This window comes from Zonotrichia albicollis, chromosome 10 (assembly GCF_047830755.1).
Source record: "Zonotrichia albicollis isolate bZonAlb1 chromosome 10, bZonAlb1.hap1, whole genome shotgun sequence".
NCBI classification, from domain to species: Eukaryota; Metazoa; Chordata; class Aves; order Passeriformes; family Passerellidae; genus Zonotrichia; species Zonotrichia albicollis.
The window spans coordinates 19,765,136-19,792,702 of record NC_133828.1 but is presented as its reverse complement, the minus strand read 5'-3'; the positions used below and the strand labels follow the sequence as shown (position 1 = coordinate 19,792,702).

The following is a 27,567-nucleotide window of genomic DNA, read 5'->3' as shown; positions in this document are numbered from 1 at the left end:
AACATACATTTCAAACAGAGGACTTAACTTCACTGTCAGGTCCCCTTTAAATTAATGTTTTCAACTGATCTTTCTTCCATAATTCTCTAAACTTGGAATTGCCCATATATTACTGAATTGAAAGGAATGTTTTTTTTAAATTTTCCAAAACATACATATGTTTGATCCATTTTCCCAGTGCAATGCTAAAAGCTTTTTCTTTCTCCAATCCTGTAGCAAATACAAATAGCAGCTCTAACTTTCTTAACCTCAAATATATTCAAAAGCAAGATTACCTCAAAAGGAACTGCTGAGGCTAGACAAGCTAAGAAGTCCATCTACCTCTATTTCATCTTGCATATTATTCAGTTATATATTGTACAGTCCCTAGGGAAAAAAAAGAAACATAGGAAAGTAACTCAGAAAGGCCATCAGTCATTTAAGTATTGTTTATTTTCAAATAGTACCATTTCTTGTCAGAATGTAAGAAATTGATATCCATCACATATCCATTACACCTGCCTCAATGAAACTGTGCTGTCTAAATGCCTTGGATGAGCACTGGAACCAATTAAATTTCTACCAGCCTGTTCCAGAGAAAAGGCTTTGCTGTAACACTGCAGCACAGTGCAAGCTTCAGAAAGAATTTTTGGAAATCATACATAGAAAATTTATCCCTCTTTTGGAGGAAAGGGCAGGAAGGGAAAAAAAGACCCCAAAAAGCCTGGTATTTGTTACATCAAAACAATTACAGTGGTACATAAAAAGGCTGTAAGAAGGCATTTATTCTAATAGCCTTGGATGTTCAATCCGTGTAATAGTCCAGTCTGGTTTTGCTCCTTCTGTAAACTCCCTTTGGAACCTGAAAAGGGAAAGATAATAAGGGAAGAGTTGTTAAGATTTACTTGACCTTAAGGAGCTACAGGGCATGATGAAGAAATATTTTACTTCAAACTTATTGCTGTAAAAGCTACTTAAACTTTAATGCTTATGCTCCAAAATGGAAGATAAAAATTATTTCCATAGTAAGAAACAGAATTCACTGACTTCAGAGCATTTTGGTTCAGATCCCACAGCATCAAGCAGCAACTGCAAAGACCCTGATACCAAGAAAACACTCAGCTCTCACAGCAGGAATATGAGTAAACTTTAGAGAAGATCTTGATCTGTAAGTAAAGGGTCTCATTTAATGGGATGGTAAGTGAAAGAAAATCATGTGCTCCACATTTTACTTGAAAATTTTCCTCTTTCCTGAAGTGTAGTTTAAAAGATAATACATTTTCAGAATTACATCAAAGATTGAGCTAACAGTAGCACTGAGTCTCCCCTGTGTAGAGACAAGTCTGAGCTTCAAGGTGATTCTCATGTTCTCAAATGATCTGCATGTCATGGACAAGAGCAGTATAATACCACTGCTTTGCAATCCTGTGCAAATCCACTCTTGCAAAGTGGGATTGGGAAGATATTTAGGCTTAAATGGAAGGTTCTCAAGGTTAATGGAACTTCAGAAACCTCCAACTCTAAGGAAGATGCTGAATTCAGCTGAGGGATGGATCCACAACAATCCAGGCAAAAAGCACTGGTCTCCTCATGAGTGTTACCTTTGTTTCAGAGCTCCTCATCACCTAGACTCCAAGTTTTCAATTTCAAATGTGGGTGTAGAAATCCTTGATCATACCACATTTGTCACACAAAAATCCTCACTTCTCCCAGCTTCTGAGAATCTTATTTTCAATACATTTTGCCAACTGTGTAGACATTTTCTGCACTGCTCTGACATCAGTACCCCAACACAGACATTACTTATAAGCATTCCTATGAAAATCCATCTTCCTAATGTGTGCTTTGAGGATCAGAAATCTCATTCAGTGCTCCAACTCTTCCTTACAGAGGAAGAGTTCTCATTAATATCAACCCAGAAGCAAGGAAAAAACATAATGATATTAGGGGTATTTAAAAAAACTGGCCCTAAAACCAAAACTGAAAAGCTGGATGAGAATTAACTTAGACTAGAATCAGAGTAAATGAAAAATAGTGGGGTCTGCAGCAGCACAGTGGGAGTGCTTGCAGAACTGCCTACCCCACAGGTACCTCATGGACATGGGAAAAGAAAGGGACAAGCAAGCTTACTCATAGTTAGCCGTTAAAAGATGTTTCTTTTCTTTTGTGTTTTCATCTCCAAACACAATCTGGAAGACTTTGGCTTCACCTGGTACTTCGTCAGGTAGATTAGCACCATTCAGATACCAGAAGCACATCAGGATGCTAACAAACTTTCTTCCTGTTGGAAATAAATCAAAACTCAAGTTAGATCTCGTGCTTCTCAGCAGTCAAATGCTCCTATTTGCTACCCAGCATATATTCTAGTGAGACCCTGGAAGGACAGCTGACTTCAGCCATAAAGAATACAGGTTAGAATAATGAGTGATCAAGCTATTTTATGCCATACTTATGCTGTTTAGCAGTAATAAAAATACACTCTTTAAAAAAAACATGTATTTTATTGTGAACGTGGTGTGACAGTGTATATAATGAAACTGTATTAAAAAATTTGGTTCCCACAAATTCCAAAGCTAACTACTAATACAACAAATGTGTGCAGAGTAGTTCAAACATGGGAGCAATCTAAGAGGGGAAAAAAGAAATTCCTATTTCCCAAACCAGGAAAAATGCTTACTGGGTCTGACAACTTGAAGTGCTCAACTTCAAGTTGAAGACCCAGGATTAGATCCACACATCATCTCCCCTGTGTCTGATAGTGAACAGTGCACACAATGCAGGTATCCAACCAAAATAAAAACATACCTGAGCTCAGCATGAGCTTAAAAAATCCCAAACCAATCAAGGAGTCCTAGAACAAAGTGTATTTCATGACAGAAAGACTAAACCAGCAAAATTTACTTAATTATGCAGCCTTCACTATTCCTCTTGCAGGATGCAATTCAGGATGCATTTTCAGTGTTGAAGCAAACAGCTTTCCGCATATATTAGAATAATTGTTTTTGAATAATTTTTTCACATTACTGAGGACTAATAATATAAAATTCTGTTCAAAAGAAGGGAACACTCAGACAGAAGTCAAAACAGTACCATGATGTATTAACAATAATCTCTGTCTCTGATTAAAAAGGAAATAAAGAAATTTTATATGGATGAATTACTAATTGAGAAATAAGGGATGAGAAACAGTACTCAAAATCACATCTGCATGGAAAATGTCTGTTTAGTAGCAAAACCAGGAAATAAGACTGCTCACTGCTGGAATGTTTTAGGGTTCTAAACATACCATCATCATCATAGTAAATGCGAACATCTCCTTCAGTTGTGTACATGATTGCATCAATGTCAGCTGCTAAAGCATCCCTGTGGCTGTCAGGGAGCAAAGAAATCTTTTCCTTCAGCACCTGAAGTACCTAAATTCAGAAAAACTGTCACTTAGTTTTTCATTAGGAAATGTAAGTAACAATCCATTTCTACTGCAGTTAATAAAATGAGCTGTATTGCTAAACATTTGTCTAACACATGTAACAGCTAAAGTGAAAAAGCACTGGGAAGTTTGGGCACTCCTAAAACCTAATTCAGCAGCATCGAAGAAGCTCCATTTACTGCTCAAAACAAATGAAAACCAAGCATCTCAAAAAATGTTTAGGAAAGGTACTGTCAAAACAGCAGCAGCAGCACAAGCCATGTGAGCCCAGAAGAGGCCAGTGAAGCTGGCTCCACAGTCACACTCTGCCTTCTCACTGCTGAATCCTTGCTGTGTGCAGGTTCCTAAGCTTTGGATTTGGTATCTTTGAGCTATCTCTCACAAATTTCCTTGAAAATTAGTTTCATTACCAATGAGATTATCTTTGCCATTTTGTGATCCATACTCCATTTAGAAAAAGCTTAAACACTTGCAAATCAGTCCTGGCTGAAAATTGTTCCCCTGGTAATTAATGTCCTTATGACACTCACATCCATATTATCTAAGTGTCCTGTGGTGCACAATGCTGTGTAAGTAGAAAATGGTGGGGAGCAAAAACTGCACAGAGGTAGCACCCAAACACCACATGAGAAAGTCAAGTCACAAGAAAGGATGAAACTACAGAACTTATTTTTAACTAATTTTTTTACCCTAATTTGATCTGCCATTTTTGAATAACAAACAAATGCAGAGGTTACATGGAAGCAAGCAAGAGGCAATCTTCACAAGGAGACATTGATTTCTACTACATTTTGCAGGTACAAAATTCACTGGCCAAAGAAATGAACAAGTAGCCTGGGATCACAGCCTCATCTACTACACCCTTGGCTCACATGAAATCTCTGCATCAATGTAAACCTGAAAAATTTACAGCCACCAGAGCAAGTTCTTTCAAGAGGGAGCAGAGGAGATGCCCTTTCAGAACAACTGCAAGAAACAAACTCACATTTTATTGCTATCTGTGTTCAGAGAGAGGAGACAACACTGTTCAGAGGGATGCACTAGAACAGCAACAGAGTTTTTGCTGCAAAGGCATGGGTGGCAATAGGACAGGCCATGCTGACATCCTGTAACAAGGCAGACAGACCTGGAGTGTCTCCTCCACTTGACTCTGATGCATCTGTTACCCCCATGCCCTGAGAAGGCCAAGACAACTTCAGCAATTAAAAATTCATAAAAACACAGAAAACACAGCACTGACGTTTAACCAGGTCAGTCACATCCCTGAGACCATGACACAAGACTGAGGCCTTCCAGCCAAAACCAGTAATCAGCTCTATGATCTGATGGGGGAGGGAATGTATCATTGCAGCAGGGATGAGCACAAACCAGTTTCCTTCTTCACATGAATTCTGGTGCACACACTGAGTCAGCTTCAGCCACCTGCCTACACCTAGAGACACACAATTCCACCTGCCATCCAGAGCCTGCAGCCTTTCCATCCTTCCTGGTACACCAGCAATCCTTCTGGCATTTGGGCCTTATGCTCAACAGCTAAAATATATTTTATTTTAAGTACAATAACTTCAAATTAAGTTTCATGCCTTGAAATTAAACACAAAAAAAGCTGCAGGACAAAAATTTGCCCACCCTATGTCGCATTATGCTGTTTTTCACAAATTGAACCAAACTGGCAACTTGTAGGTAATGCCAGGCTGAATGCATCCATGTTAACTTTGTAACAGACAATCAACTGCTAGGATAGGAGATGGAAAGCATTTACCTCTGCTGATACAAGTTCTTCCAGCAGGTCAAGTTTACGCTGAGACAGCAGCTTTGAAACAACAGAAAAGGCCTACCAAAATAAAACAGAATCAAAAACCAAACATGAACAAGTAACTCTAGGTTGGCTTACTTTTCAGACAAATCCATAAATATATGACAAGTTACCCAAATATTCTGTGATTTAAGATTTCAAAACTTGCAGAGGGTATCGCCATTGAAATGTAACCCCTAAAGCATTACAAGAGTGATTTAATGAATTGATAAAAATCTGAGTTCTTTTCTATTTCTTATTTAAAACATCAAAGCTTCCAATAGGTGAATTCACAGTTTACAAAAGAAAAAAAAAGCTTTGCAGTATTTTGCATGTTGCTTTTACTCATTCAAACACTCTATGTCTTTCCCTGTAGATATTTTGTTCCCCTGCCCTCTCTTCTCATTCATCTTCTGGTTTCAATCAAAACTGATGCTGCAATTTACAAATTTTCTTTACAAATCTGGTTTAGTCTCTAGACTTCAGGAAGCTCAGCTCTCCTTTCTCCCCTCAATTTTGCAGGCATATTTACATACAATTATGCCTCTACACATTCAAGTAGTGCACTTGTGAAGGACAGTGTATTTAGGACTCTACACCAAGTAAAAACAAACACCAAAACAAAACCTCAAAAAAACAGACCAAGGTAAAACAGGTGGTATCACACATGTGCCAAATTATTTGTTGTGGGTTTTTTCCTCTGTTGAACTGACCCTAATCATTTTAACATTTTTCCCCAAGGTGTTATTTTGAGCTGTTTTTTTTGGTTTTTTTTTTTGTAAATGTAAACATAATAATAAAATGTTTCCCAACAGATAACTCTGTAATTTTGATATGACTAACTTTGAGATACTTACCTCTCTGACACATTCTGTTGACAAGGCTTACTGGGCTCATAAATTTGGAGAAATAAATATATATACACCAGCTCTATGCCTGTCTAAGCTTGATCATTTCAGAAAAACCTGCTAAGAGGAGACACACTGCTCCTTAAAGTCTCTACAACATTTGGAAGCACCTTCCTTCGTGCTACTTTGGGGGATGGCTTAACCAGTTCATTTTAATTGTGGAATCTGGGAAAACAAGAAATTCCTGAGGGAAAGTAAAGCTCTGCTTATATCATTTGCCTTGAAGTGTGGTGCTTGGAGCTGGCAGGGAAGAACTCCATGTATTTTACACACAGGAGCACATTTGTGCTATGATGTCCACACATAATAAATAACATCAGGCTGGACAACAGGAGGAATTTCTTCATGGAAAAGGTTGTCAAACATTGAAATGAGCTGCCCAGGGAGGTGGTGGAGTCATCATCCCTGGAAATGTTTAAAGAAAGAGTGGACATGGCACTGATGCCAGAAACTGGCTGATAAAGTGGTGTTTGGCGATACATTGGACTCAATGTACAACACAGCCACAGAGCTCCTAGAGTGGGTCCAGCAGCAAAGATTGGGGACTGGAGCACCTCTCCTCCAGGAAAAGCTTATGGGACTTGTTCAGCCTGGAGAGGAGATGGCTGAGAGAGACCTCATCAATGTGTATAAATATTTAAAGGGGGGGAGTGCCACGAGTATGGACCAGGATCTGCTCCGTGGTGCCAAGCAACAGGACGAGAGGCAATGGGCAGAAACTGATGCACAGAAGTTCCACCTGAACACAAGGAAGGACTTTACTGTGAGTGTGACCAAGCACTGGAACAGATTGCCCAGAGGTTGCAGAGTGTTCCCACTGCAGACATTCTAGACCTGTCTGGACACAATCCAGGGCCATGTGCTCTAGGACGACCTTGCTGGAGCAGGGAGGATGGAGCAGATGACCCACTGCGACCCATTTCTACCTCACCTGTTCTGTGAATCTGTGACTACCCCAGAAACCTTCTCCAGCCTAACTGATTCTATAACTCCACGAAATTAAAGAACCAGGGGCTGCACTGGCAGCCCCTGTGGAGGGTCAGCAGGACCCTTCCTTCCCCTCGGGCCGGCCGCGCTCCTCGCCCCGAGACCCCAGGCCCGCTCACCTGCTTGGCTCCCCGCGTGAACTCCTCGATGCTGAATTCGTGGTCGAAGTAGAGGCGGATGAGCAGGTAGTAAAAGCGGGTGCGGAGCCAGGCGAAGGGGCTGGTGATCCTCACTACCACAACACGCCGCTGAGGGCCCTCGGTCCCAGACCCGGCGCTGCTGGCGAACCGAGCCTGGGCGCTGAGCTGGGGCGGACGGGTGCGGGCGGGGCCCGGCGGGCCCGGTGCGGCTGCAGCCGGCGGCAGGAGCCGGGCGGAGCCCGCCAGCGCCCGCGCCAGCCAGCGGACACGGCCCGGAGCCGCGCAGCGCAGCGCCATGATGGCCCGGCGCGGCCCCGCCCTGTCCGCAGCAACTCCCGCTCCCCGGAAACGCGGCTGCGGCCACCGCTGTTCCGGTGCAGGCGGAGCGGTCCCGGCTGCCGGCGGCTGCGGCCGAGCCGGGTCAGGGGACCCGAGCCCCGGTCACCGCCGGAGAGGGGCGGCCTCCCCTCTGCTGGCCCTACTGGGACCGCGTCTGGGTGCGGTGTCCAGTCCTGGGCTTCTCAGTACAAAGAGACAAGAAGCAGCTGGGGAGAGGCCAGCGGATGGCACAACGATGCCGAAGGGGCTGCAGCATCTCTGCTCATGAGGAGAGACTGCGGGAGCTGGGCCCGTTCAGTCTGAGGAGATTATGAGCGGATCTCATGGATGCACAGAAATACCTCAAAGGCGGGTGCCGAGAGATGGTGCCAGACACTTCTCAGAGGTGCTCAGTGACAGGACGAAGAGTTACGGCCATAAACTAAAGCATAATAAGCTCCACCTCAGCCTGAGAAAGAACTTACTTACATTGAGGGTGGCAGAACACTAGAATAGGCTGCCCAGGAAAGCCATGGAGTCTCTGTATCTGGAGACATTCAAACCCCACCTGGACATGTTCCTGTGTCACCTGCTGCAGGTGACCCTGCCATGGCAGGGGTTGGACTCGGTGCTCCAGAGATCCCTTCCAACCCTGACAATTCCTTGATCCGCGGGTCCCGGCCCTTGCCCAGGGGGCGAGGCAGGAACGCTTCTGCGCGGCTCTTCTTTCCGGGGGAAGCGGCGGGGCGGACGCGGTGCCGGCGCCATGGAGCGGCGGGCGGAGGCCGTGGAGCGGCTGGAGGGGGTGACACGGGAGCGCTTCCTGCGGGACATCTACCCGCGGGTACGGAGCGGCCGGGCCTCCACGGCGACACAGGGCAAGGCAGGCGGTGTCCGGAGACTCCCCCTCAGCGGGCTCTGCTGGGGCAGGCCAACCCCAGGGTTTGCGTTTGGGTGTTCCCGGAAAGGTGTCCTGATCTACTGAAGGAGTTTAGGAGCAAGGAGCTTCTGTAGGCAGGTCCTGTCTGAGCTGCTGGCAAGTTCTGACTGGTGATCTCTGTAAGAGTGCAGTACGTTTGGCAGTGGTTAAAAAGTGTGATCGTTAGTTTTGTTGCTTTGTCATCTCTTGTTTTATCCTCCCCACCCTCCGAGGATCCAATTAAAAGCAAAAGTGTCTTTCTGCTTTTTCTGTGCGGGCTGGATCAAACCTGTTTGTGGTTGTGAGCAGCGAGGAACCTGGTACAGGTAGAAAGAACTTCTTTCTCTCATGAGAACATAACAGCATCACCACAGCTCACAGGCTGCACCTTCACTGTGTCAGCTTTTACATGTTTTGTGCTAAGCCTTGGCTAGAAGGATTAAATCTAGTTCTTCATCTGGATGGATTCCTAAATGGCCCCAGCACAAAGTGTGGGCTATAATTGTCTCTGCCTCTCCATATCCTTCCTTGCCCAACTAGGAAAGAACATGTAGTTAATAGAGAAACAGTTCCATAATTTGCTGCATTTTGTTTCAACCTTCAGCATTTGATTCACACTGCTTGTGAACAGATTAGTTGTAACCTTGTGTAAGAAACATTTACAACAATTACAAAGAAACATTTCCTTCGATGTAATTTGAAAGATTCATTCTGTTTTTTTTTTTTTTTTTTTTCTGTTGGATGCTGTGGTAATTCACCACTGAATTTTGTTGTTGTTCCTTAGAGAAAGCCAGTAGTGCTGACAGGACTGGAACTGGGCACTTGCACCACCAAATGGACAACTGATTACTTGAGCCAAGCTGAAGGATCTAAAGAAGTAAAGATTCATGTTTCTGCAGTGCCACAGATGGATTTCCTCAGTAAGAACTTTGTGTATAGGTACTTCACTCCAAAGCCTCTTACATTTTAAAGGCATGTGCTTGTAACTTACAGACACAGTGCATCTGTTTGGAGCTGAGGGTGGGAATGGGAAGATAGTTTGTGAAAACATTACATTATGTGTCAAAGGGTTGTCCTGGGTTTTTCTCCCTCTTCTGTTAATTCTACAGCCTGAATAAACACAATGAGGGTGAAATGAGGGGCCAAACAGCACCTTTAAAATGGTGTCATGAAGTGTTGCAAAGGTATTTTGTCAGAGCACTGTTTTAGGAAATTTGAGTATGGCATTTGCAGATGTTCATTAAAAACAAACCAAACCACTCTTGATATCTATGCTTGATAGCCTGGTATTTGTTGTAGTTATGTGGTGCATTCTCAGTGTTATTGAATAGTGGCAATTTCTGACTCACTGTGTGTCTGATCCCCTTTGAATGCTGGTGTGTGTGTGCCAGCCATGGTATTCCACTCCAGAAAGGGTGTAACCAGTTAAATCCAAGCTCCTTTCAAAGTTACCATATGCAGCTTTCAGAATGCTCAGACCACTGGATACCACACATTTCACCAGCTCTTCAATCTTGATGTGGGCCACAAAAAACCTTGATCTCCTCTGGAGCTTCTCTTATGTAACTGCCAGAACATTTCTTCAGAGTTCATCTAGTCTGAGTCATTGGATTGTCTTCAAGGGTCAATGCCTTAATTTTAGCAGTTTTTGTTTTCCCCAGGTGGGAACAGGATGCACTCAGTGTGTTAAACTTCTAAGCAGGTGGGAGCATATGCTGTAAACAAGCCACAAGTCAGAGTGGAGCCTGTTGTTCAGGGAATAAACACCAATTACAACCATGATGCATTCTGCTCACTGCATAATGAACTACTGAATCTCTGAAATTAGGGAGAACTTGAATAACTTTGCCTTATCTCCATTCTTCATAATCCCTGCTCTGTTCTAGGTTTTTTTAAGTATACCTTGCTGTGAGTTCACATACAGTTGTTCTGAAGTCTTAGCTTTAGCAAGTTTGTAGACAACCAAATGGACTCTCTGATGCTCTGATCGTGTTTCATTAAAGCAGGTGTCAGGACTTTCACATACTTCACTTGAAATTCAGGAAACTTTGACTTTTTCCACAGCAAGTCCCTCATGCTAATCTGAAGGGACAGTAAGTAGAAACGAAAGAATAGAAACTCTGAGGACTCAACATGCAGTTCCATTAGTTTAAACTGGTGAACATTAGTACTACTGCAGTTCTGTTGTGAGTTGCATGCTCCTAGCCCTGTTTTTGTGTTGGTTCTGGAACTCATCCAGCCAGGTTGTGATGTGCTGCAGAAATCTGAATGGTTTTTTGCTGTTTTAGCTTTGTAAGCAGGTTCACATGGGGGTCAGATGAGTGCCAGTGCTACTGTAAGGGGGGAGATGGGGTGATGAGGGCAGATAGCAAGGGCAGAGCTGTGGTAGCACCAAAATGCATCAGTTTAAGCTGTAGTGAAAGCTGTGCTCTTTCTTCAGCAGCAGACATGATAGAACAGTTTGCCTGAAGTCAGAGCATTGGGTTTTGTTTGGTTTTCCATTGACTTCAGTGGGTTTTGTATTTGCCTATTCCAAGCAAGCCTAAAATGTTTAGAGAACTGGTTTAAGTATTGTCAGATGCAGGTTCACATTCTAGTAGAAAAGATAACAGCATCAAGAAAAATCTTGCTTGAGAATGGTTTCTTCTTAACCCTGGGTACTTGGTGGTTGCTGTGAAATGATATTTACATGCAATAGTTAATTATCCTACACTTAGTGTGAGATGGTGAGCTGCATGAATGTAACATTGAATTCATAATAATGAATGCATGTCCTGTTGCTGATTGTGTTTGGTTTGCCATTCAGCTATCAATTGATACCAAAATCTGTAATCTGCATGAAAAGCCCCCATTATGTAGATAAATATGTAACACACTTGCTGACTTCAAAGGAACCAGCTCTAAATGCCCAGTTACTCTTCTTGAATCTTCTGAAGCTGTGTTTAGTACATTTAAGGAAAACTGCAAAGAAACATTAGAAATATTGAGATGCCTGTGTTTTGAGGAGCTGAGAAAGCATATATTTAAAAAAAATCCATATAACTGAAATTTTATAGATGTACAAATGAAGGTAATTACCTGTATTCCTGCACAAATTCATAGCAGAAAATGCATAGATACAAACATGCATCTTCCCTGCTAGAGTTTTCTTGATGCTGAGCTTTAATAAAATTTATAAAAAGGTACAGTAAACAAGCCTAAAAATGACACACCTAAACAGTTAAGCAAGTATTGCCACAGTTTGAGTCTTAATTTGACTGTGGAAAATGTTTTGTTCTGTGACTCAGACCATTCAGAACTCCTAAACTCAAGAGGGGATCTCAACAAAGTGAATGAACAGTTGATGGAGCCAGATTCTCTGTGGTCCATGGTGACAGGACAAGAGGCCATGGGCACAAGCTGAAATACAGGAAGTTCTGTCAACCCCTTTAACACACACAGACACACTTTTACAACCAGGTTACTCAAACAGTGGGACAAATGCAACATGTTTCCTAGAGAGATTATGGAGTCTCCATCCTTGGAGATCCATGAAACAGAACTGGATGCTGTCCTGTGCAAGCTGCTGTAGTGAACCCTGCTCTTTGCAAGGGGCTTGGGCTGGAGGAGCTCCAAGGGTGCTTCCAGCCTCAGCTACTACAGGATTGTTCGGATATATACTGGAACAAGTCACTAAAACAGAAGTTTCTAAGAGTAGGATTTCTGTCTTGGGAGAACTCTTCAAACACCTGCTGCAAACACTGATTAGTCATCATATTATTTAAAAAAAATAAGAGAGCAGCCTATTGCATCTGCCATTGCACTTGATATGGTAAGGGAGCTTATTATAAATGTAGAGTTTAGACAGCGTGTTGTTACACTGACTCATGATATAAATTCAAATATTTCTATTTCAGAACTCTGCCTTTTGATTCATTTGTGCAAAGAGCAGCTGAAGTCAAGCATAAAGAGTACTTTCTTACTGAGGTAATTTCCTTAGTGTCACAGTTTCTTCTGTTGGTTATTTTGCTGGTATTTGGAGAAAAGTGATGAACTGTAATTTAAAGTCTTACTTCAGGAAAAGACTTGATCTTAAATTTAACTTTCTTGTGTGTGGATGCCAAAGGAAAACACATGAGAAGTAATTCTCAGAAGTTTTTTTTGCATGTCTACAGTGTGGTTAACTTCAGTCATCCTGTTTCTCTTAACAAAAAACTGCTTACGTGAGCAAAAATTCCAGTATGAAATTTAGAAATAAAACCTTGCTTTAGAATAATAACCATATAATTTGTGTGGTTTGCAAGAAAATGTCATGAAGATATTTAGAATTTGATGACTATTAAAATACAAATCCAGATATATTGTAACATAATTTGTGAGTAGCAAATGTGTGATTATCTCTACTTATCATTGTTCAGCCTAAGTATTTTTCAGATAACTGTGATTAGGAAGCAAATAGTTTTGAATAGAGACATGCTTTTTTACCTTTTATGCTGCATAGGTTGCTGTAAATTTTGAAGGCAATAAAATAATTTTCTGCATCAATATGTTGAAGAACTTAAATTATAATCAGCATTTACTTTGAGTCTGCTCAGTAATAGCAATACTGAAGCAGTTAACCAGTCTCCCCACACTTTATTTACTCTTCTCTTTTCAGTTAATTTATTTTTCCCTTTTGTCAAGATGAGCTGCAGGGATCTGTTGTCATTATATTACAAAGGTTTATTGTCATTACAGTGTAAGGGTTCCATATTGCTAGAGTTTCATACCTGATTGATGTTTCTGGTAGGCAGCTCCTCTAAGTACTGACTCTTCCTTGTCCTGACAGTAGCCAAAGGACTCAAGGTCTCCCCAATCCACTCTTTTATACCACTCTTCTTACTGGCTACAGGTGTGGCCTGTTAAAATTAGGCCTGCTCCTAAGCCTAATAATTGACCCAGCTGCAACTCTTTAGGGGGTAAGATTACATTCTATACCACCTTTATTTACTCATCCTGTATCCCTCTACAGGGATCAGTAAATGGCAGTATAACAAAGTAGCTGAATTTGTAAATGACCTTTATTTGTACCATATTTTCATGAAATTCTGCATTAGATAAATGAGAAAATATAAGCTCTCTATTTATGTATTTTGGTAATTCTTATTAAAAAACCCCAAATAATTCTCTTTTTGTGTTCACTTAAGGATGAAAAGTACTATTTGCGATCAGTGGGTGAAGATGTTAGGAAGGTAAGTTACTGGAGATTACAGGTCTAATATTGTAAAGTTGCAGTTTAGAAATATTTTTTAAAGTCTGTTGTCATACAACTTACTTAGGGTCACATGGTTTGTGAATCTGACTGGATTTAGGTCAGAGTACTTTAATGTGTCTAGAATAGTTGCTGTTGCATGGGAGCTGAGCTGGCCACTGAAGAGTACATTGCTAAACTGCCTTTCTTTAGCTTTTGTTGTAAACTAATGTAAAAGGATTTATGCTGATCAATTGCTCCTGCAGTGTGAATCCTAGCAGCCATGGTTAAGAGAAGCTCTCTGGCTGTTCTTATTAATGGCATTTGGCAAGTCAGTGCTGAAAAACATTGCTGATTTCAGGTTTTTGCCAATGCTGAAGTTCTAACTCCATTTCACGTGATTGGAAATGATTGTGAAGTGCTCCCCCATTTAAATGCGCATAGATGGTTCTCTCTCTATGCCCTTTCTGTTTCAGGATATTGCAGATATCAGGAAGCAGTTTCCTACTTTAGCAGAAGATGTTCATATTCCAGAGTATTTTGAGAAGGAACAGTTTTTCTCTAGTGTCTTCCGCATCAGCTCAGCTGGATTACAGTTATGGACACATTATGATGTAGGTAATACATGGGTTTAGCATAAAATGTTGCAGATGGCATTACAGAATTGAGAGGATAAGGTGAAAATCTCTGTCAAAGATTAGAGAATAATAACAAACTTCGCATATTTTGAAACAGTAAAATGAACCACATTCTGTGGTGAGTTTTAAATGTTGCATTGCTTAGGCATAATATCTTAACTGGGTTTATGTCAAATGCCAGATTTGCAAGATTAAAGGATGTTTTATTTTGTTTCCCTTTTTTAAACTGTTTTGAGTTTTAGTAGAAAATCTGAAATACAGTAACTTTAAACACTTTTGTCTTCAACATTGCTTTCCTTTTTTTTTTTTCACTGTAATGGCCAGATTAGGATAAATTCTAGTTGTACAATACATTGCCAACTGTGCAATGCTTGTAGTGGTTTCTGGCTCCAATGCAATAGATTCCAAATAAGGTTGTCTTCTAACACTGTGCAGTGAGTTCTGAATAAATTTATTTATAAGATAATTCTTAACATGTGAAGGTTTTATTAATATTCTTTTTTAAGCTAATAATTACATCAGTTGAAGTCTGTATATTTATTCAATCAACTTTTGGCTGACATCTCTATTATTACACTCATCCCAGGTGATGGACAACTTCTTAATCCAAGTCACAGGGAGAAAAAGAGTTGTTTTGTACAGTCCTCGAGATGCACCGTATTTATACTTATCAGGTATGCATGTCACGGGTATCTAGATTGGAGTTTGGTGATCTTAGCTTTTCAGCTCACAACTGTTGCACTGTAGAAAATAATCACTAACAGATGACTCGCTATAAAAGAATATAATTTGTTCCTTTAACTCTGATTCTTTGTGCTTTAGTCAAAGCTAAGGAAAACAGCAGCTTTGCCTGATTATTTTCAACACCTAACTGAAGGAGTAAAATGTTCTGTCTGGGTTCAAAATAGTTTTTTAGATTTCAGGAAAAGGGGGTTTTAGTGTTAATAAGGTTGCAGTTACAGAACAAGTACAGACAAGAGGAGAACACCTTTTCAATAAATGAGGGCTGCCATCAGGTTTTCTTGGTTTTGAGAAATAAACCAGGACTAAATTTGATTCAAGAACTGCCATCTCCAGCAATATGATAATGCTTTGTTACTATTGGAAGAGTGGGACTATTTATTCACTGAAATTTTCCTAGGTACTAAATCAGAGGTACTGGATGTGGATAACCCAGACATGGAGAAATATCCCCTTTTTGTGAAAGCCAAGCGCTATGAGTGTGTTTTGGAAGCAGGAGATGTGTTATTTATTCCAGGTAAGCAGTAAATAGTTCCTGACCATGGCATGGTATTAAACAGTCTTGTTTCTAATTTATGATTTCTGGAGATGGTAAGAGATTGTTAAAGCATTTCTCTGTTATAAGTAGGAGCATTGAAAGCCAATGTTGGCAAAACTAATTTACTTCTTCCAACTGTTCAATTAACCTGAAAAACAGTATTATTATATCTACCTACAAATCTTACTTTCCCTCAAGTGTATGCTCTATGCTCCTGAATTTGTGTCTTAATAGATTAATACTATAAACTTAACTTCTGAAATCTGAAATTACTTCAGTGACCTGAGTTTTTTAGTGACAGAATTTGAGTGAAATAAAATTTCTGTTCTTCTGTAGCTCTGGCACTTGAGGCACATGGTCTGATGAGAATTATGGATGGTAAAGTTATTGGACCTTCTAAAGGTTAATAATCATCTTTGGGGAATGGAAACACAAGTCTTAATAATTTTTCTGCACAAGCAGAAAACTGCTTCCTGGGCTGACATGACAAATTCTGGTAGTCAGGAAAAGGCGTTTGAATTACTCCTACTGACTCCTCCTTGTTACTGATTTTATTTTAACTCCTTGTGAGCTTGCAGTAGATATGACTTACCCTGTCACTTTTACATCATCAGGTCAGTCAACAAGAAGGTAGTAAGTTTTTAGGAAGTTATTTTATAATAGTTTCTTAGCCTTTGACTTGTTACTTAATTTTGAACTTACCTTTGTTTCTTCCTGAATAAACTTTTGGTTACAGTTAGACAGTTATATGTCACTCTGCTGCTGATGTCAGCGTCCCTGTTTTCTGTTTATGAAGTCCAGATACTCGTTTGCCTTTGCCAGTGGGTGAGCGGAGTCAAACTTGAGTCACATTCAGCTCTCTTAAGACTGACTGGGGAGTATTGGGGTTTTTGAGTTCAGAGAATGGTGCTTTGTCAGCATCCTGCAGTGCATATCACTGAAAAAGAACGTGTTTTTGGAGGAATGTGTGTGGTTATTATGAAGAAGGTAGAAGCAGTTTCTCTTCCTAAACTGGAAGAAACTTCATGTTTATTTCTCAGAATAAACTTTTCTATGTCTTCAGCACCTACAGGCAAATAAGATGCAATAAACACAGCATTCAGACTTTTACCTTAAAATACACATATCCTAAATATACCATATTAAACTGATTCTTTAAATGTACTCAATGAAGCAAAGATATCTTGGCTTCCTTACCACAGTCACGATGATTCAGCTGAACAACCTCATGCCTTCATTATGAGAAGATTAGCAACTTTGCCTGGGTGAGCTGGCTGATGCTGGTGGTTTAGATTAATGCCTGGACAGCATGTGCAAGGTTAGGGACTAAGTGAAAATAGATACCTGCATTTAGAGTGGAGGAGAGCAAGGGAAGGTGTCTTTCTTTCACCCTATGCTTATCTTTTGCTTACATTTGAGTACCTGTGTGCTTCAGCAACTGTTACTTTTATAAGAAGTTATGGATTAGCATAAATGTCCTGAAAAACTTCTTAAATTTGGTACAATGCAATACATTCACATGGATGTTTATAAATAAAGAAAAATACAGTAGTTGAGGCTTTTCCTTAACTAGATTTAGTTTGGGCAATTCTGACACTTGTTTGGAGTCACATGGAAGTTTTGGACAGTAATTTTTATTTTAGGCACTGTTCTTTCTACAGCTTTGTGGTTCCATAATGTAATTTCTGAGGAATTTGGAGTGGCACTGAATGTCTTTTGGAAGCACCTTCCTGCTGAGTCCTATGATAAGACTGACACTTATGGAAATAAAGATCCCATGGCAGCCTCTAGAGCTATACAGATCTTGGACAGAGCCTTGAAAACACTTGAAGAACTACCTGAGGAATACAGGGATTTTTATGCTCGGAGAATGGTGTTACGGATCCAAGAAAAGGCCTACAGGAATGATTATGGATAAAGCAACACACTGCAATTCAGCAAGGTTCCTTGCAAGTAGAAAATTGTATGTTAGTATGGAAACTCTCCATCTGTACTTACATCCACTTGTTGTGAGACCAATAAAAACTGTCAATAAACATTCTTTTATAACAAAATTCCTCTTGTAGATTTTGTTCCTAGTTTTTCATGTGCAATCACAGTCTGCTTGATCTGGAGATGGTCTCTTTTCTATAACGAGACAGACATTTGCAGTGCCTCTACTTATAACTGTACTTTTTTGGAACACTCTACTTAAATTTTTCCGAACAAAAGTATTGGTATGTGGGCTGACAGCATGTATGCTTAGAAGTAACTGCGCATATTTGTGAATGCAGCCTCATTAAATTTTAGCAAAGCCATAGTGGTTTCTGAGGAGGTCCAAGCAAGCCATTGGTGGTAGCTGTAATGCTCATGGTTTCTTTTTAAGTGATAACCTGGCAATTAGTGTAGGGAGTTTCTTCTTCCCCCTTGTAGTGAGACAGAGTGCGTATGAGAAAAAAAGCAAAAACTAGCCATGCCAGATTACACTTAGAATTGTGCAGCAGCTTGAGTGCAATGTAAATGGTTTACCCTTTTCCTAGCTCAGTAGTGTGTCACTGGGGGGAATATCTTCTTTGTCACTGCCTGAGTGCAGTCAGACAGCATTGCTGTTCCTGCAGCTGTGAAACACTTGGCACTAATGAGCCCACAAATCCATTCAGACACAGTCCTGCTATCTGCAGTGGAGTTCATAGTTGTGGAGTAGACACAAAACCTGTTTGGGCTGTTTTGTTATCATATGAAAGGGGGTTTGCATAGCACCTTTTGGGATGGAGCCTGCTGTTTAGGCATTGTAGGTTACTTTTTCAGCAGATGGTAGTACAAAAGCCCTGTGAAATAAAGGTGGGGATCTGACAAAGAGGATAGGCTAGGCATTGTTTCTTTGAAACACCTCTGATGTTACTACTTGTGCTGTTTGGGGAATGCAGCATTTATCTGACTTAGGTCAGTCTGTTACTTCTAGCAACGTTTTTTGAGAATTGTAACTTGTCAAAAGCTCTTAGACAAAATAAATGTGTAGTGTTAAAAAAGTGCTGGAAAAAAGCTTTCTTCAGAAGAGCAGGAGCTTGAACACTGTGCAGATTATTCTTCTAAACCTGTTCCTCTTGGCAGTTCAACACAGTGAAAATAGTCTGGTACCATGTGAATGGGCACCCGGCCACCTCAATGAATAAGCATGAATGGAACCAGCCAAGCGATTCTGACGGGCATCATTGTACGTTCTGAGGGTAGAATTTCAATTTGGGATCACAAATAGGTCTCCCAAAATTTTTGTTCAGAAAGGAACAAGGATTGCTTGTGCATACTGCTGAGACAGAATCTCTCTGCCCGTTAGGCTGGGGTAACCTCTTGGCTTTGTTGGCTTGGTAATGTCGAGGGCCCAGTCTGAATTGCAGAGGTGAACAGAGCATATTCTTTGTGTGTTAGGACTGAATTGAGAGGTTCAGAGAGCCTGCAGGGCTCAAGAAAGCTGTGTTCCAGCATTGTGCCTGCACAGCCATCATTCTAGCTGCCAGCAGCCTCTCAAGGTACTGGTACAGAGAATTACTGTGCTGATTGTGTGCCTCCTGCCATTCCTTGGGTCTCCATTCACAAAAGGGAGGTGGGCAGCTTGGTATTCTCAAGCCCCCTCTACACTCAAGTGTAAATTTTATCTTCATGCTGCCAACTTTTGCATTTGCAGAGATCTGACTAAATCAGTCTCAGATGGAAAGAAGTTTATCAAACTTTTTAGTATTTTAGACTCATACAAAATAAAATTATTTCAGTCATCTGGACAAGTTCATAGACTCAAGCCTTGCTTTAAAAAGAATTTAGCAGCTTACAGTTTAGTACATGTTAGCATGTCTCAAAATGTACCAGAAATAAGGATGTAATACAAGAACACCAGTCATTACTAGGTTGTGCTATGGACTGTGTAAAGTTGCTCACTCCATTAGAAAACAGAAGTGTCTTGAACTACAGCACTATTAGCAGGAGAGCCACCTAACTCTAGGCACTTACATCTAAGCTTATTAAAAACTGCCTTTAAAGTTAATGTTGAAAAATGGGCATATGCAAACTATGACCCATTTTATCCTAACACAGAAATGTCCCACCCTTGACTGCTTCATGCCAGCTTTCCTGTGTTTGTGAGATGCCAGAAAGCTGTTTTAAAATTATGGATGCTGACTACACAAATACAAAGCTTCCTTGAAGACAAGTCATCAAATAAATCTGATTTTTAAAACTAGGTCTCCACAAACACCTGCTAAAACTTAATCCACAAAACTGCACATTCCTTGTTTAATGGTTTTATACTCACATCAAAGTGGTTTCACCCATTAGAAATAGTTTATTTTCTACATAGTTTGCAAAATTTATTTTTAGCATGCATTGTAATGAATGACAGAGGCACATTCCAACAGAGTACTACAGCTGTTTAAAGAATGAAAAACAACCAGTCAGTTTTCCCTCCACAACACGAGGTCTCATAACAAGATTAGTTTTACAACAAAGTGCCTATTCTTCAAAGTAATGCAGCAACACTTGAGCCTATTTAACAGTTATTGTAGGCAGCCTCCATCAAACAGGTTAGTATTATTTTAACAGGACAGCCATCCAGAAACTTTTGAAGACAATGTCAATATTTTAATAGCTATTTCCAAAAGCTTGCAGCAACGTAGTTTTGATGTTTTGGCAGGCACAGAATTGTTTAGAAATTGGTCTGTGATCTGCAGTGTTATTAGATTGGGCAAGTGTTAGCACACCCAACTTAGCCTAGTCAGTCTAAAACTGAGGGAGCAAAAGCAATAGAAAATTCTGGGGCTTTTGTTGGTTTACTTTTAAAAATACTATTTTGTAAGGGGATGGTTAAATATATTTCAAGACATTTGCAGGCTTTCTATTAAAACCACTTCTTTAGGTGACCCATATTTCCTTTACAGAAAAATTCCTCACATATGCTGTATGCTGCAAATATTATCAAAAGGACCATAAAGGGAAAAAATGTTCCTTGAAACAAATTAAGAAGTTGTTATAAGCCTATTAAGATGGTAATCAACAAATAGGATTGAATGTAATCTCCAAGAAACAGCCTAAAATAAAAAAGCAGATGGAACTAAATTTCAGGTTCTTTAGAGTTTGTTCGCATATTGCACTTTTCTCCATCAATTAAAACAGATTTCTTTTGATGAACTAGGTACATTAATCTAATTATTAGTGATAGAGTTCTCTTTCAAATTGTAAGGTGCACACTGCATGCATAATCCTTTGTATCACCCTTAATCTTTTGAGTGTTAAGAAAATTTTCTTAGGAGTACAACACACTTTTCTCATTATTCAGTGATCACTGATGTGCACAATTTCTGCCAAAAGATGTCTACAGGGAACCTTATAAGTTTTAATGATGCCAATAGAAGAAACTTCCTTTCCACAGTGTAAGAGTCATGGGAAACAAGGAGCAGGGCAGAGATGTCACTAAGCCATCAAACATACAGCCAAAGTTGAATAAAATGCCTTTTTTCAGAACTTAGCCACAATTGTTTGTGTAATCTTCACAGAGGTTTGCTAACTTGCTTTTGTATTCCTATACTTCCAGGAAATCCAAAACCATTTGGAGTTACTGGTTCATTGTTAATAGTTGCAGTTGTCTTTAAGGATGATTTTTAAGCTTTGTAGCTAAATGGGAAATTACTTGCAACAGTAGAAAAGTTCCATTAATACCATCATTGTCCATCTTTCAGTATATCTTTCTTAAGTACACTCAGGTTTGGTGTCTGAACCAGATGACATATTTTGTATCAAATCTGGCTGGCTTTTTATTTAGAGGGGCTTTTTTCTGCAGGAAAAAATAGGCTCCAAAAAGAAGGTTTTTGGATGGCTCTAGAAGCAACTACTACAGTACATTTAAAGGAGATAACAGATTTTAAAACTGAGGCATTTTGAAAGAGCTACACTCAAGACAGTCTGAATTTTTTTTTACTGCAACTTGTAATAGATTATGTGCTTATGGTTTGATTAAGAGCAACATCAATGCAGCAATTACCAAGTACAACCTTGCCATCCCAAGGTAGGGACATCACCCCTGTAAGTGATAACAAAGGTATCACTGCTGGTCCTTACAGAAGTTAGCAAAGCAACAGCAAGGCATCTTGAAGCACGGAACAAGCTACACCCTAATCAACATTCCTGGTTACTTAACATAGCTACATCACAATTTTCAAACCCCCAGGTGAAATGGCTGTTCACTAGCAGATACTACACAATTCATTCATCAAACTTCAGAGTGACAGAAATGGCGAGGCGCACATAAGGAAGAGAAATGTATTGGCACTATTATTCCAAAGGTGAGTATTTGTGACTTTGTTTCAAACAGGAAAAATGTTACAAAACTGGAAGATTTAATTACCTAATAAAACAAGTCTCCACAAAATATATAACTAACATTCTTCTTACAATCAAGTTCCTTAAGCCAAAAAACTAACCTTACATCTGTTATTGACAAAGAGCAATAATTTTAGCCCTGGAAGCACTCAACTGAAGTATCGACACATCTGAAATTCCCAAGTACTTTATAGTCCCATTAAATGCAGTATATATTAGACATCCAGGACTAAAAATTCTGCCAACAGTTTAGGAATAAATATTCACATTTAACAAAAAAACATGCATAGGATTGTTCTTCATAACACTTTTTCCCAGGAATCATAAATCAACATCTGTTATAGTTATGGGATCCCAATAAGCCTTTTTATGCTACAGAAATTTATATATAGCATCTATTAGCAACACAGAACTGATTTAGTATTCTGTTTAGAAAGCGTCTGCTCAAAGCTGAAAATCTAGATGACAACATTTACAGTGTTAAAAGTGGTTCTACAAAGAATATATTGTTCATATATATACAGTCTCAAAATACTTCATGAACTCTGAAGTGGTTGTCTAAGGAGGGAACTTCATCAGCAAAATGCAGTTGATCATTTATTTCCACACCAAATTCTTCAAGTATGTGTACAAATTTCTCATGCTCTCTCCCAATCCATGACCTCATTGTGTCAAACACTTGGTAAGGTGTAACGTGAGCATGAACTTTAATTCCTGTTTCTGCAAGTTCTTTCAGCATTTCAGGGTGAGTAACCCAAGTGTTGCTTCCTCCCGAGTGACCACCATCCAGCCAGTAAATTGCTTTTATGTTTTTTAAGAAGGCATCTGTATTCTTGTCTGTTTTGGCTTCCTTCAGCTCATAAAGCAGCTGGTTCAAAACCACACAGCCTTTACTGAAGCCAATCAAAGTAAAGGATGCTGCACCTACAGCAGAGGGGACCATGACGTTGGCAGCAGAATTATTAGAGCATTCACAATCTCTCTCCCTTTCTTTGGAGGAGCAGCCATTTGTTGTAGGAACAGACTGTGGCTGTGATTTACAAGCAGCTATTTTTGCATCCTTGCTGACACCGTGCACACTTTTCTGGGACAGCAGAATATTCTGAGAGAGTCTGAATGCATTAACCAGCAAAGCACTGAGATGCTTGAAAGCTCCAAAGTCAGTGCTGTGCTCTGGTGCTCCAAACATGTTACTTGTCACAAAATTGTCATAACAGCTGAATTTGTGCAGGTGCATTCGAGAACATTTTATGACCCAAATAAAGCTATTGGGGAACCGGCGAGCCAGTATGGTAGCAACATTTTCAAAACTCCAGTGCTCCCACTGAAAGTTTTCTGGGTGGCAAGACATGATGTCATGATAGTTCTGAAAAATTAAAAAAAAAAAGCATTACTACATTGTGAAAAGATTCAGCTTCAATGTACTCCTGTTCATAAAGGAGAAAGGAGTACTTTTTTACAGAAAGGACTGTAAAAAAACCCCATGCATTAGAGGCTCCTACTTTCTAAGTTTGCACAACAAGAAACACATAAAAGAAACTGGTATATTTTGACTTGCTTACTTTTATATTTTTACAACATATTTTTAATACCCCCAAGATCAATACAATAAAGTCAGCACATGACAATATTAATAATTTTTGTTGACTTCACACCAAAAGAAAATTAAAGTATTATTCAACTTAGTATGACACAGAATACATAATTTTACTGTATTATCTCTATCTACAGAAATACTGATTATCTTACTACAAAATAAAAACAGACTTAAAACTTTGTAGCAAGTTTTCTGGATTTTTATGCAGAAACAAAAATATCCCCTCTCATTCAGCTGTAGGAAATTTTTGCTGCCTTATTCACATGCATAGAGGGCATTTTTGGAAAGAAATTAAACCACAGGTCTTGAATGAACCTCATGTCTGAAATCTTAATGGCAAAGAATACCAGTTCATTTATTTTACTAAGGAATAATGAAGCCATATGCAAGAATGGCAAACAGACAAGTCTTCATAGGCCATCCCAATCCTTAAAATAAAAACCCACAAAATGCTGCCTCTTTACCTGGCAGAAGGGAAAGCCATTTTCCCTTGAAGAAGAAGGCACTACCCCTGCTTTTGAGAAGCAGTAATGACAATAGAGATTAGCTGGCCACCAGAACATGTTATGTTAGAGATAACACATAACCACATGCTCGGGGACAGCACTTCAGTCTCTGCAATTTCTCGCCAACTCCAGAGACCACAGGTGCCTTCTCAGGACAGGCTGAGAAAGTGTCAGTGCCTGTCGAATTCCCAAAGGGCAGGGTCTGGGATGTCCATACACCTGCACGGTGCTCTGCCTGGGGAGAATAACCGGGCATTGACACTCTCTGCCACACTTCCAGACACTGCCATCCCTGTCACTGTCACCCTCAGGCAGCGCTCCAGGGCTGGAGCGAGCCCAGAGAAGGGCAGTGGGGCTGGTGACGGGGCTGGAGCACAAGTCCTGTGAGGAGCAGCTGGGGGCGTTCAGCCTGGACAAGAGCAGCTCAGGGGGAGCCCTTGCTGCTCGCTCTAAGTCCCTGAAAGGAACTGTAGCCAGACGGGGTCGGTGTCTTCTTTCAGGCGTCGAGAGGACACAGTTTTAGGTTGTGCCAGGGGAAGTTTAGGTTGGACATTAGGAAGCACCCTTCACAGACAGGATGGATTGCCCAGGAGGTGGTGGAGGAAAGACCGGACATGGCACTCGGCGCCAGGGTAGCAGGTGTGGTGGTGTTGGTCATAGGCTGGACTCGGTGATCTCCAACTTAAGTGATTCTGTGAGGACGACTCTCCTCTCCTCCCCTCCCCTACTGCTCCAGCCGAGGTTTCCGAAGGGCCCGTTCCCGCTCCCCGTGCCCGACCGTGCGGAGCAGCGAGATGCTCCGACGGCCGCGGCGGGAGCCGGGCACTGCCCACCCGCACAGCCCTTCCGGCGCCGCTTCCCCGCTCCCGCTCCGCCACCCGGGCCCCCATCGCCCCGCGCCCCGTACCTGCACGTCCCCCGGGAAGTACACGACGTGGTGCTGCGGCGTCGCGGCCGGGCCGCGCTGGGCCGGCGGCAGCAGCAGCAGCAGCTCGTTGGTGCGGTGCGGCTCAGCGCCCGGCACCTCGGGCAGTCGCAGCCACGGCGGGCTCAGCCGCGCCGCGGAGGATCCCCCGCCGCTGCTACTGCCGCCGCCGCCGCCCGCAGGCCCCGCGGCGCAGGCGGCCGGCGCCCCGCAGAGGCTCATGGCGCTGCCTAGGCACAGCGCGGCGGGGCCGGTAAGCCCCCGCAGCAGCACGGCGGCGGCCGAGCGGCAGCGCCGGCTCATGGGAGCACCGCTCCGCGCGCCGCCCGCCCGCGCGCCGCGCCTGCGCACCGCCCCAGCCCCGCCCCTCGAACGGGCCCGTCCCCGGCCCCGCCCATCGCACCCGCCCATGGGCTCCCCGGGAGGGACCCGGCAGGGGGCGTAGCACGTGCGCCCGCCCCTCGATGACGTCACGAAGCTGTTCAAAAGGCGGCGGCGGGAAGCGCGTGGGGCCGCGAGGGAGAGGGTGCGCTCGTGCTTCCCGCGGGGCGGTGCCTGAGCCGGCAGCCCTGAGGGAGCCTCGGGATGGGGCAGCGGCCGCGGAGCCTCCTCCGCAGGGCAGCGACGCCGCGGGGTGTGGGGCTGTGGAACTTACAGAAAGGATCTAGTGCTCCACGTGGAGCAGTTAATTTCCTAATTGGAAGGTATGTGCCTCCTAAAGGTGCTGGTTGTATGAGAAAAAGTAAATAAAAAGATAGCTTTGAAATACTGGGTTTGGATACACTAGTTCTGCTGCGTTGGAAGAAAAGCTTTCACGTGTGCTGGTGAGAGCTCTTGTATTTTACAAGGCAAACAAAGCAAGGAAACAGAGCCTTTGGTTTCTTTTAAGCATTTAAGTTTCCTTTTTCTAGAATTTTGATATTTCACGTGTTTTTTCTGTTAATCTGTTTTCCTAGTCTACTTAAAAACACTTTTATGCAAGCCTACAAAACAGCCAAACACAAAACCGGTCTCCTGTCAGCTGAGGCACTCAAAAAAGGAGAGTTAATTAAGCACTAATTGCTTAATCAAGTAATCAAACTATCGACTGGTTTCTTCTTGTCGGAAAATTCAACAAAGACATATGGTGACGTTAAGGTTATTTGTTAGTGTAGCAAGCTAGAAAGCAGCAGAATACTTCAGAGTGGCTTTTCCACGTTTATATGAATAGCAGAGATTAATTAAATTTTTTGGTGATTTAGGTTTTTTATTAAAACAGCTTTTTATTTTTTTTTTTTTTTTTTTAATCCTAGCTCTCCCGACGTTTTTGTATGAAAGGTATTTTTTATGCGATTACAGCTTTTTTCTCAAAGACTAGGGAAAAAATCCAATATTTGGTGACCAGCAGGTGGCGCAGTGCGGCGCGGTTTGGAGAGCCCGTGTCGGAACAGAAACACTCAGGTGCTCGCTTCGGCGTTTTCCCAAGCACATCCTCTTTCGCCTGGTTTGAATTCTGGACGTATTGTTGTAGGATGTTTTCCAGATTTTTTTTTTCTCTGTGAGTATGCCCTAAGGCTATGATCCGAGTGGAAACTTTCACAATCCTTCTGCTAATGAAGCAAAATTTTTTAAGAAAACATCTCTAGCTCCTTCACTCAACTGTTTGTTTCAGTTCGTGGAGACAGATTTTCTCAGTCCAATTTTGAGCTGTTCAGGTCCATGCTGACACTAAAACTGAACTAGGTGGGCTAATGGAACCTTCTCACTTCTGTTCTCTACTAGGTACTCTGCTGAAGAAATACTGGATAAGATCTTTGAAATGCATGTGCATAAGAAGAAACTAGTGCTGTGCTTTTCTCATATGAGGCAGATAATTTCCAAAAAATGCCTACAGAAATAGAGGAAAATGGCTGTGCTCCGAAAATCTGGATATGTGGACCTTGATTTCTAAGGTTTGTTTGCACAGGCACAGCTCTATTATGATTATTGATAACTGATGAAAAAGCAGGGATCCACTAGAGAGAAGTGGTCAGGCAGAAGAAAGTTTTAAATTTGGTAATTATTGTTGAGAAACATGAATAATTACTGTCAGCACTGTGGAGAAAAATCTGTGCTCTTCTCCTCTGGTGGCCTGTGTTCTCTCCAGTGGTTTCTGCAGATGAGAGATTAGCTTGCCCAGAAGAGTTTTACAGGCATTATTCACATTGTGGGGGTAGTTACAGTAACCAAAAGGGCATGCTGGTACTTCTGCCCAGAAATACTTATTTAACCATGGTGTATTCATGATGCAACTGGGACCAAGCAACTAAAGCTAATGCATAAGGTTGTAGACAGGCTTTCATCTTCATCCAAAATGCTACATGAGCCTTATGGGAGAGCATGGAAATAAGTCCCTATCTTAGTCAGAATTCAGACATAGACCATGTCCAAAATTGTGAAATGGACTCGCTTTTGATTATAGGAAATAATGATGTACATCACCTGTTTTTCCCACTTAAAATGGAAATCACCGATTTATTCCTACTCTCAAGAAGATCCAAGAAATCTTTTGTGACATATTATAAATTATAATGGTGACTGGTTGCTCTGAGTTTGCTTCCAATCTTTGTCATGTGGCTG

The 27,567-nt window shown here is 41.4% G+C and overlaps 3 protein-coding genes across 3 annotated transcripts; 1 reads left to right on the top strand and 2 right to left on the bottom strand.

Moving 5' to 3' along the window:
* Positions 1-413: 413 nt before the first annotated feature.
* Positions 414-7,671, bottom strand: MAIP1 (matrix AAA peptidase interacting protein 1). The gene is made up of 5 exons (XM_014265091.3): positions 7,216-7,671; positions 5,169-5,240; positions 3,266-3,392; positions 2,110-2,260; positions 414-841 (listed from the first exon to the last, which is right to left on the bottom strand). Exons 1-5 carry the CDS (start codon positions 7,531-7,533, stop codon positions 763-765), a joined length of 747 nt encoding a protein of 248 aa, XP_014120566.2. The 5' UTR covers positions 7,534-7,671; the 3' UTR covers positions 414-762.
* A 504-nt stretch (positions 7,672-8,175) lies between these two features.
* Positions 8,176-17,653, top strand: TYW5 (tRNA-yW synthesizing protein 5). The gene is made up of 8 exons (XM_074548245.1): positions 8,176-8,398; positions 9,258-9,412; positions 12,370-12,439; positions 13,639-13,683; positions 14,159-14,296; positions 14,907-14,994; positions 15,462-15,578; positions 17,261-17,653. Exons 1-8 carry the CDS (start codon positions 8,321-8,323, stop codon positions 17,515-17,517), a joined length of 948 nt encoding a protein of 315 aa, XP_074404346.1. The 5' UTR covers positions 8,176-8,320; the 3' UTR covers positions 17,518-17,653.
* A 2,238-nt stretch (positions 17,654-19,891) lies between these two features.
* C10H2orf69 (chromosome 10 C2orf69 homolog) lies at positions 19,892-25,352 on the bottom strand. The gene is made up of 2 exons (XM_074548244.1): positions 24,952-25,352; positions 19,892-23,307 (listed from the first exon to the last, which is right to left on the bottom strand). Exons 1-2 carry the CDS (start codon positions 25,270-25,272, stop codon positions 22,468-22,470), a joined length of 1,161 nt encoding a protein of 386 aa, XP_074404345.1. The 5' UTR covers positions 25,273-25,352; the 3' UTR covers positions 19,892-22,467.
* Between the last annotated feature and the right edge of the window lie 2,215 nt (positions 25,353-27,567).

What these genes read in the sequence shown, in the direction of transcription:
- MAIP1 (XM_014265091.3), bottom strand. Translation starts at nt 7,533, where the DNA reads ATGGCGCTGCGCTGCGCGGCTCCGGGCCGTGTCCGCTGGCTGGCGCGG. An exon ending in AAGAACTTGTATCAGCAGAG is followed by an intron (nt 3,393 to 5,168) that starts GTAAATGCTTTC and finishes TTCTGAATTTAG; the next exon opens with GTACTTCAGGTGCTGAAGGA. An exon ending in CTTTTAACGGCTAACTATGA is followed by an intron (nt 842 to 2,109) that starts GTAAGCTTGCTT and finishes TTCCCTTTTCAG; the next exon opens with GTTCCAAAGGGAGTTTACAG.
- TYW5 (XM_074548245.1), top strand. Translation starts at nt 8,321, where the DNA reads ATGGAGCGGCGGGCGGAGGCCGTGGAGCGGCTGGAGGGGGTGACACGG. An exon ending in TGCGGGACATCTACCCGCGG is followed by an intron (nt 8,399 to 9,257) that starts GTACGGAGCGGC and finishes GTTGTTCCTTAG; the next exon opens with AGAAAGCCAGTAGTGCTGAC. An exon ending in AGTAAGAACTTTGTGTATAG is followed by an intron (nt 9,413 to 12,369) that starts GTACTTCACTCC and finishes TTTCTATTTCAG; the next exon opens with AACTCTGCCTTTTGATTCAT.
- C10H2orf69 (XM_074548244.1), bottom strand. Translation starts at nt 25,272, where the DNA reads ATGAGCCGGCGCTGCCGCTCGGCCGCCGCCGTGCTGCTGCGGGGGCTT. An exon ending in ACTTCCCGGGGGACGTGCAG is followed by an intron (nt 23,308 to 24,951) that starts GTACGGGGCGCG and finishes TTAATTTTTCAG; the next exon opens with AACTATCATGACATCATGTC.